The sequence below is a fragment of the Malaclemys terrapin genome, chromosome 3 (assembly GCF_027887155.1).
Source record: "Malaclemys terrapin pileata isolate rMalTer1 chromosome 3, rMalTer1.hap1, whole genome shotgun sequence".
Classification (NCBI taxonomy): domain Eukaryota; kingdom Metazoa; phylum Chordata; order Testudines; family Emydidae; genus Malaclemys; species Malaclemys terrapin.
Window position 1 is genome coordinate 78419551 of NC_071507.1, and position 10223 is coordinate 78429773.

Here is a 10223-nt window from a genome sequence, read left to right on the forward strand (position 1 = left end):
CAGGCAGTCTTCCCTTGGTGAATTGGGACCTGGATACCACTGTTGAGTAAGTAGGTTTAGCTAAGAGAGGGAGGTTGATCAGGCTGTTGGGGTAGGGGACTGGGAGCCAGAACTCCTGGGTTCTATTCCTGACTTACTGTGTGGCCAGGATCAATTCACTTAAATTTCCTGTCCTTCTGTTTACTCATCTGAAATACAAATTCTAACTTATTTGAGTCATATTTGTAAAATTTCTTGAGACTTGTTGATAAAGATACTATGTAAATGCAAAGTACAGTACTATTTGGGTTATACACCCATTGTAGTATTTTTTTAAAATTGAAAACATATTCAAATGGTCCATATTTTTCTATTTAACTGTAGGTAAACAAGGAATGTGTCAGAGGGCTTTGGGCTGGGCAGCAACAGGAGCTAATTTTTTTGCGCAATCGTAATCCAGAGCGAGGTAGTATTCAGAACAATAAACAAGTCTTGAGGAACCTGATTAACTCTTCATGTGATCAGCCACTGGGATATCCAATGTATGTTTCCCCATTAACCACATCGTACATAGGGACACACAGCCAGCTGATGAACATCTGGGGTGGACCTATCAGTTTGGACAACATTAAAACATGGTTCAGATCCAAGTGGTTAAGGTAGGTGGTTAGACAATATTCAGCTTGTATTATGATATGCAGGGGAGGAAGTCTGCAATCACGTTATTTTCTATTAAGAGTTTCTCACTCTGTGAGAAAAACTATTAATTCCTGATGGGTGCAACCATAACTAAATATATAAAATAGCTACCCAACTACTGTGGAAAGACAAATCTGAACTCCATTAATGACGTTCAAGTATAGTCCTCTGTCATCATCATCATACTACTTAGCCTTATTGGCAATGGTCTTATTCAGAAAAGAATGATTTCTCAAAATAAAAATGATTCCAAGGCATTTTACCTTTTATTTTTTGTAAATAGCAATATAGGTTTTCCACATTGCAGTGACTCTGAACGTGTTGAAACCTGAATATAGGTGTTATGCTCTAAACTTTGGCAGTTTGGGTCAGACAAGCATTCCCAAGTTCTGATACTTATCCAAAATACACCTAACCTTTTTTTATTTTTTTGTGTAATTTTCATAAAGAAACAAATAACAAAAAATACAAAAAGATTAATGATTTATAGCTTGCATATGTTACCAAATACTGCAAATTTTTCAGGATATCCAATCAAATTATGCCACTATGAAACTTTGTCACTTGTCAAAGCTGCAAGACCAGACAATGCAAAATCAGATAGTATTACACAGTCTAACCTTTTATTGAATCTCCACCATCAGGCCCCAACTTCCAGGATATATAACCCCAATAGCTCTCTCGCTCTCTCCCCCATTAGCTCTGTTTCTCATATCTTTCCTCTGTCAATCCTATAAGCACTCTTCATACAGGAATAGTGCATTTGACCTGCCATCCTTTCATGGCTGTAGCGAAGGGACAGGACCCTGGTTTGCTTGACCCATCACTGCATCTCTATTTGCTCTAACTTGCACTTTGGGTTTTGCTTTGCATATTAACCTCCCAGAGTGCACTTTATTCCCAGAGCATATGAGATTTGGGAGAGAAGAGCATGCCACTTGGCTACCTCATATAAAGATTCACCTTTTGGGACCAATTTGACATTGGATTAAGTATGCTGATGGGTTTCAGGGCTCCAAGGCCACCTACCAAGACAGATTTGGTTTGGGCAATGAATGGAGTTTTACATTGCTTTTTATTTTGACTAAACCAAATTACCCACCTCTAATATAACTATAATGTCATATAATTACTATCCTCAAAACTGTCAGAGCTCTGGTGTTTGCCTGTTGAATACATCTAGAGGGCTGGTCGGAGCACAGCTATTCATGTGTACTGTGAGTTTATCTAATGTTGGCTACACAAATTCTAATAAACAACAGAACTTGAGAGTGTGTCTCATCTCACAAACAGAATGCGGAAGGACTGTCATGCAAGTCACAACAGTGGAAACAACATTGAGGAGGTGGAGAGTGGAGGTGGGTCTTCATCCAGAAACAATTCCGCAAGTAATTCAAGCCAGAGTAGTAGCTCACAACACACAAGAAATGGAACCCCCCAGATGCAGCCTTCTTCACAAGATTCCCGTCAATATGCAGGTAGGTATACCAAAACATGGGCTCTATAACAGTCTGTTTAGGCTTGTCGTTCCTCAGAGAAAATGTGACTGGGGTGTTTGGTGTTTTATTTTATAGCTTTATGACATGATGCAGTCAAGTACTTAGAGGAACAATGATCTAAAATTCGAGGTTCTGTGGAGTCAGACTGTATAAACTGTGATTCAGATTACTACATCTGCTGGTGATTCTGGCCTCAGAAAAGCTTCACAGCTCTCAACTCACCAAATTATACATTTATTAGGCCACTCCTATGTTTACGTGCTCTGGTAAAGCTGAGGACAGCACACACAGTCCACTCTTCACCTTCTCATGATTTATATTACATTATCAAAGAGAGGAAGACAGCAGGAGACAGGGAGGAATGTAGTTGCTGGAGCTGAATTGAGTTTGAATGTTCACAAAAATTAACCAAAATGAAAAAGAGTTTCTTTGCTCTGAAACTAATTCCAGAGTGATGGGCTAACTTTTATTGATGAGCTGGATGGGATGTGTGAGCATGGCAAAGATGGTGAAGCTTCCCAGAAACTTGCCAAATTATTGCACTTCATACCAAATACAGTGTTTTGAAAAGTTTAAAAAATCATAAGTGACATCATGGGCCAGGTGCACCTCAGTGTCTGAGATCCACTCAGTGTAGAGGATTAGAGGAGAGGTGTGTTAAGGAGCTGGTTAGGGTTACAGCTCCCTGATCCTGGGAACCAGTCTGCATCTTAAGGGACCATATAACATTAGCCACACCCGCTTCCTACCTCCAACATGTCTCATATACTAGTAGTGCAAATGAGCACAGGAGTCAGTTCCCCTATTAATACAGAGGGTTCCCTTTCACTAGGAGTATTCTCTTCTGGGTAGCTATGATCAGATTCTGACACCTTTGTGACATCCGAGCAGTGCAAAAGGGGCCAGAATGAGAACAAAAGAAATGTCCACTGGAAATCCTAATTTAAGAAATAGAGATCTCAACTTCCCTAATTTCCAAGCAAATTATTAAGCAGGCATGTTTAGGGGATGACCTTCTGACTTATTCTTCCAAGGGAGGGTCATTGGGAGGGCATAGGACAAGCAGAATGGCTATCAAAGAAGTTACCTGAGTCCCCACTGACAAACGACTGAATGCTAGATCCCTGGACCAGGAGATACCTTTTGTAATGGAGGAAATTCAAACACAGATGGGAAGTAGTTAAAAAGTGAATTCAGTGAGCCCTGTGCCTTGACTGTTTATTGGGAATTCTAACCCTAAAATTGTGCCAAACTCTTAACTAAATTGCTAAATGGGAGACATTGGGGAAAGCGAACAAAATGTCCTGATTATATGAGCAAGAGGGTTTCCTGATCACTAATGCACATGGGATTGTTTCTCTAGTGTAGCTTCCATTATATAAATACAGTACTCATCAGAAAAAAGCCAACATTTAGACCTGGCCAATCATTCTGATACGGAGTAATTCATGTCCTCATCACTTATGAACAAAACCATGCTTTGAACTTATATTCTGAGCCAAAAACTATTTTAGATTTGTGATGATCTGTAAGGCAGGGCTAGCTGCCTGCTCACTAGAAATACTGGTGTAAAATTATAAAACTGGGGTAAAATAAGTCCTACTCATCACATCTCTGAGGGCTCAGGACTTGCTGAAAGTTTGAGTTAATTGACTGTACATCACAGTTATGCTATAGGTTATAAATTAAGGCAGAGAACTAGGAACAGGATACTTGTTCATTTCTTGTTATATCTATTGGCTCTTACATTAAAAATAATGGACAAGGCTGGAGAGAATCTTGCCCTGAATATAAATTATATTGTAAGATTACAACTGCTGCTTTTGATTCCTGTGTTGGAGCAAAATCCCCATGTGCACTTTTACAATTTGACAGTGCCATAATCAGAAAGGTAAGCTTAATTGTAAAATAATGACCCTGAGGGGCTCAAATGATAATGAAAGATCACTGGGAATTGTTTAAGAACATTTTGCTAGATGCCCAAAAAAACCACAATAGTGATAAAAGACTACATTGGTTAAAAACCAACCTGTCTGAGAGGAGAAGTGAAAACAGCTATAAAAATCATTTTAAAAAATTATATATAACAAATGCAAGAAAGAGGAAGATGAAAGTAATATAAATCAGAAGCTACAGTTAAGGACAAGAAGGAGGGTTTTTTTATTATATTAGGAATGAAAGGAATCCTATCAATGCATTAGTCAATTATCAAATGGAAATGGTAGAATCATCAATAATAATGCAGAAAAGGCAGAAGTGTTAAATATATTTCTGCATTGTATTTGGGAAAAGGCCAGATAATGTGTTTATATCATATGATGATGATGAAGATGCTGTTGATGATGAAATAGTTTCCATTCCAAAAGTAACTAAGGAGAATGTTAAAAAGCAGCTACGGCTTGACATTTTTTAATTCAACAGGTTCAGATAACTTACAACCAAGAGTTTTAAAAGAGCTGGTTGAGAAGTTCTCTGGATCCTAATGTTGATTTTCAATAAGTCTTCAAACACTGGGGAAGTCCCAGGGGACTCAAAGAAAGCTAATATTGTGCCAATAATTTAAAAAGGTAAACAAGATGGCCCAGGTAATTATAAGTTTGGCAGCGGGGCATCAATCTCTTAATAATAATTGAACAGCTGATTTGGGACTTGATTAATAAAGAATTGAAGGCAAGTAATATAATGAATGCCAGTCAACACGGGTATAAGGAAAAGCGATCTTGTCAAACTAACTTGATTTTTTTTTTTTATGAGATTACAAGTCTAGTTGATAAAGGTAATAGTGTTGATGTAGTATACTTAAACTTTTGTCAGGCATTTGACTTGGTACTGTGACAGACTGAGAATTATCTACAATATCCCGAATGAATTTTATTGAATTAAATTAAACCTTATTGATTTAGGTTTAATACCTTTGAAATCCATTGTATTAAAAATGCAATTCTGTATGTGTTATTGTGGCATTGTACATACCTTCTCTGGTAGGCGGGTGATGCTAATGTAATTCCTCTGGTTATCAGCTCTTTGAAGACACTCCCCAGCCCTCCGGAGACATACACATATACTACTTCAAACTGGATTCTCCAGGGACCAATAGACAAAGAAAGGACTTTTGGATAAATAGCCAGCTTTTAAACATTTCGTGGCCGCCTTCCTGATCCAGCAAACAGACTCCTGGTTTATGGGATCCCCTATCCTTAGGATTGAGTTGGAAGGGCTGGGCCTTCTGAGTCCCCATAAGACTGGGTGCTTGTTCTGAGCTGACTCGTGACCACACCCCACGGGTGGGGATTGAAGAACAGCTCCTGCCAGTGTCCATGTTAGAGTTGTGATGGTATCTGGTAAACTGGTGGGAGTTCGGGGGGCGGTCAGGGGACAGGGATGGGGTGGATGGGGCAGGGATCCCAGGGGGCCATCAGGGAACGGGGGGGTTAGATGGGGCAGGAGTCCCAGGGGGGCCATCAGGGGACAAGAAGCAGGAACGGGGGATAGGGGGTTGGGGGCGGGCCATGCCTGGCTGTTTGTGGAGGCACAGCCCTCCCAACCGGCCCTCCATACAATTTCCAAAACCCGATGCGGCCCTAAGGCCAAAAAGTTTGCCTGCCCCTGTTATAGTGGAATCCCACAGAGATTGGTTCTTGGTCTTATACTATTTAATATATTTATCAATGACTTGGAAGAAAACAAAGTCATCACTTGATAAAGTTTGCAGATGACACATGGATTGGGGGAGTAGTAAATAATGTAGAGGATAGGTCACTGATAGAGAGATATCTAGATTGTTTGCTAGCACCCATTTATCAAGCAATGTGCATTTTCATACGGCCAAATGTAAAGTCACACATGAAGGAACAAAGAATGTGGGGGACGCTATCCTGGGAAGCGGTGACGCTGAAATGGATTTTGAGATCATGGTAGATAATCAGTTGAACGTGTGCTCCCAATGTAATTCTGTGCCCAAATAGACAGATGTGATCCTTGGATGTATAAATGAGAAGAGAGTAGAAAAGTTATATTACCTCTGTATTTGGCACTGATGAGATTGCTACTGGAATACTATGTCCTGTTTTGAAGTCTACAATTCAAGGAGGATGTTGATAAATTGGAGGGTTCAGAGAAGAACCAAGTGAATAATTAAAGGATTGGAAAACATGCCTTAATAGACTTGATTAGTTTACAAATAACTGCATGGGGACCAGAAATTTGAAAATAGAGGCTCTTGCAAACATATAACAAGAGCCAATGGCTGGAAGCTGAAACTAGACAAATTCAGATTAGAAATAAGTGACACATTTTTAAAGTGATTATATTTAACCATTGGAATAACTTATTAAGGGTTATGGGGGATTCTCCATCACTGGAAGTTTTTCGATCAAGATTGAACTAGAGCACATATTTTAGGAAAACATCCAAACGGGAATTAATTCAGGGAAGTTCTAAGGCCTGTGTTATACAGGAGGTCAGACCAGATGATCACAATGGTCCCTTCTGGCCTTACATTTTATGAAACAACTGTATTTCGTGTTTCGTAATTTAATATTTCACTTTACTGGTTGGTGCCATTCAGTCTGCAAAATGCAATTACAACTCTACATAAAAATGAGGAAAATCAGAAGCATTGAAAATACGTGGGTGCTAGGGTTACCATATTTAAAAAATAAAAAAAGAGGACACTCCACAGGGCCCTGGCCCCGCCCCTTTCCCACCCCGGCCCCACCCCAACTCCACCCATTCCCCGCCCCTCCCCCAAAGTCCCCGCCATAACTCCCCCTCCTCCCTCCCAGCCATGCGATAAGGGCTGCCCAATCGCTACCGGCTTCATGGTTTGCCAGGCAGCCCCCAGACCCTGCGTCCCTGGCCGGCACTTCCCCAGCGCAGCTGGAGCCCGGGAGGGGAAGCGCCCAGCCGGGGGCGCAGGTTCTGGAGGCTGCCCGGCAAACCAGTGAAGCCGGTAGCGCTCGGGCTTTGGGCAGCCCCTATGCCTCCGGACCCTGCGCCCCCAGCCGGGCACTTCCCCTCCCCGGCTCCAGCTGCTCTGCTCCTCCCCTGACTCAGACTTCAGCTCTGCTTAAGAGCCAAGCTGCCCGAGCCAGCGCTATGGGCTTCGGGCAGCCCCCGTGCCTCCGGACCCCAGCTGCCGGCTGGGCACTTCCCTTCCCGGGCTCCAGCTGCTCTGCTCCAGGGGCGCAGGGTCCGGAGGCAAGGGGGCTGCCCGAAGCCGGTAGCGCTGGCTCGGGCAACTTGTCTCTTAAGCAGAGCCGAAGTCTGAGTCAGGGGAGGAGCAGAGCAGCCGCGGGAGAGGAAGTGCCCGGATGATATTTTTCCCGGACATGTTCGGCTTTTTGGCAATTCCCCTGGACGGGGGTTTGATTGCCGAAAAGCCGGACATGTCCAGGAAAAACCGGACGTATGGTAACCCTAGTGGGTGCACCAAAAAAAGTGTCTTTACTTTACAATACAGTATATAGAACAGCCTTTGTTTCCAAAGTGTTTTCAGGGGCTATGCTATTTGTGTAGATATGCACAGCACTGTAACTGCTGAATTTGGGATGAATATAGAATATTTTTGGACAGTGGTCAGCTTGGCAGTTTAAATCATGAACAGATGTTTGTCCATATTTGACAGAACTTACACATCACAGCCTCTCTGTTCTTAATTCATATCTGTCCTTTATATTTTAAGAGAATAAGATTAAAATAAGCAACTGACCTAGAAATAGGGCTTACCCAAAACCCCGGAGTTCAAGCACTTTGGATCTTTGGGAAAGTCAGAACCCCATCTAGATCCAAGCTTTGCAACTCAGGCCTGTCTCCCCAATCATCCCATCTGAAGTGCAGAGAATCCATGGGCACGTTTTTGAATCAGTGCCTGAGGCTTAGCTGCATTGGTCCCATTGGCTTTAGTGGGAGTCTTGAGGCTTTTATTACAGGGGCCACTGCCCAGAGTGCCGTTTTTGCAAGTATACTTTTTATTGTTCTGAGTATAAAGTAAAAGTAATGTGGTGTTGTAAATGGCATGGAAAATTGCTCACTACTTGCCAGGCCAACTAGACTTTATTCCAGCTAAGCTGATTCCATCATGTTATTGCCACTTTATATGTGGAAAAGAGAGGAGGAGCCAGCCAGCGGCTAGGACACTGACTGAGTCACGAGATCTGGTTTCTATTCCCGGCTCTGCCATGTGGCTCTGGGCCAAGCTACGTAACTTCTCTGTGCCTCAGCATCTGTGAAATGGGGATAATGATACTTTTCTTTGAAAAGCACTTTCAGAGCTATAAAAGAACTAAGTAATAGAAATATCCTTGATATTGGGTTATTATATTAATTTCATTGAAATGATTCCTGAATTCAGCAAGCAATCAGATTTATAGAGAATTGGCCGTTTGGGATTTGTTGCTTTACAGCTGAGAAATTTCAGTTTTTGAAGGAATTTGCTGCTTATAATGGAACTTCAGCCCCTTTGCCTTCCTCCCTTCCTATTTCATGCACTGGGGGGAAAAGATCAACAACCTAGGAATCCCTGAAAGGCAAAATTCATGCCTGCATCATTAGGTCTTACAGGTTTGCTTTTTCAAAAATATTAATACTTTTTAAACCCCACAATTATGGCTATGACATTAAAGTACCAGCGTATGTTAACATTTTGGGTTTCCTGGCTATGGAATGTGTAGCTTGCAGTCAGATGAACAGTTGCTCTGTGTGAGTTTGACATAGAATCAATACAGAGAGGCATCAAGCATATTAGGTGCCTGCTGTGTGTGCCAACCTGCTGTCTGTGATCTGGGGAGTTGATTGTGTCCACAAGCAGGTATCTGGTGCGTTCAGTGGTTTGTGGATGGGGTTTATTATTATTTTATTCTGTGAACATGCAATATACAAGAATAAAAAATACATAAATCAACTCTGCATTTAAGTAGCTCTCATTGCTCAATCACAATCCTTCTGTCCAATCAGGGAGGAGCAGTGGTGGCCCCAGCAGGAATCCTGTGTAGTCTTTTGGCCATGTGGATGATGGCTGTGAGTGTGAGGCATTGGGTTGTAAACATTAGGACAAATGTAGGAATAGCCAGACCGGCTCAGACCTGAGGTCCATTTAGACAAGTATCCTTTCTCTGACAGTAGCCAGAACCAGGAGCTTCAAAGGATGGTGCAAAGACCTTGCAGTAGGTAGATGTGGAATAATCTGCCCCCCACATAGGTCTCTTCCTCTTAAATTCTTGACCTCAAACAACTTCCTTTGTTGTAAATACTCTTCCCCTGTGAGGTGGAAGTGTCTTCACATTCCTAGTTCTGAGGGCAAGGGTAATTCTGTGTAACCTTGTTTTAATTTGCAATTAAACTATATAAAGCTTTAGGAGTGGAATTTTCTAAGGCACTTGGGCTGAGATTTTTTAAAGCTATTGAGATGTTGCTGTGCTTAGCGTTGCAATGCCCAACTGATTTAGAGGCCTAAATCTCATTTTCAAAAAGGGATTTAGGTACTTAAGAGTTCCACAGTAGAACAGCTTAAACAAGAGAAAATGAGGGAGCCCCACATCAGAATATCCCATACCTCAGTGGTTAGGGCATGCATCTGAGCGGTGGTAAATCCCTGCTCAAATCCCCTCATATCCTAAAAAAACAAGGAGTCCGGTGGCACCTTAAAGACTAACAGATGTATTTGGGCATAAGCTTTCTTGGGTAAAAAACCCACTTCTTCAGATGCATCATATCCTAAGGGTATCCAACAGCCTAGGTAAGTACTCTAACAGCTGGACTAAAAGTTGAGGGAGAGCCACCTCCTTCACTTCTGGTAGAAATGGTGGAGGCACCTAACTCCAAGAAAAGGTTTGTAGCTGAGAATCCCAAGCAGAGGAAGATGCCTCCCTGCAGCCCTTAGGCACCAAACTCCCTGAGAGGGATGGGCTTAGGATACACCCCTTGCTTAGGCATCTCCCATTGGCTAGCTTAGGCGAGGAGCCACCTAGCATGCTGGCTTTTGTGAATACCATGCTGAAGCACCTATTCATTGTATAGCGAGCCTGAGCATCGAACGCTGGCTTTGTG

General features: G+C 42.2%; 1 protein-coding gene across 1 annotated transcript in view; it reads left to right on the forward strand.

The window, feature by feature from the left end:
• Window positions 1-10223, forward strand: part of PCNX2 (pecanex 2) — a 248771-nt gene that overhangs the window by 236220 nt on the left and 2328 nt on the right. The window contains exons 31-32 of the mRNA XM_054021531.1: window positions 364-638; window positions 1972-2156. Coding sequence (XP_053877506.1) covers window positions 364-638; window positions 1972-2156 — 460 coding nt within the window. The remainder of the gene's footprint in view (window positions 1-363; window positions 639-1971; window positions 2157-10223) is intronic.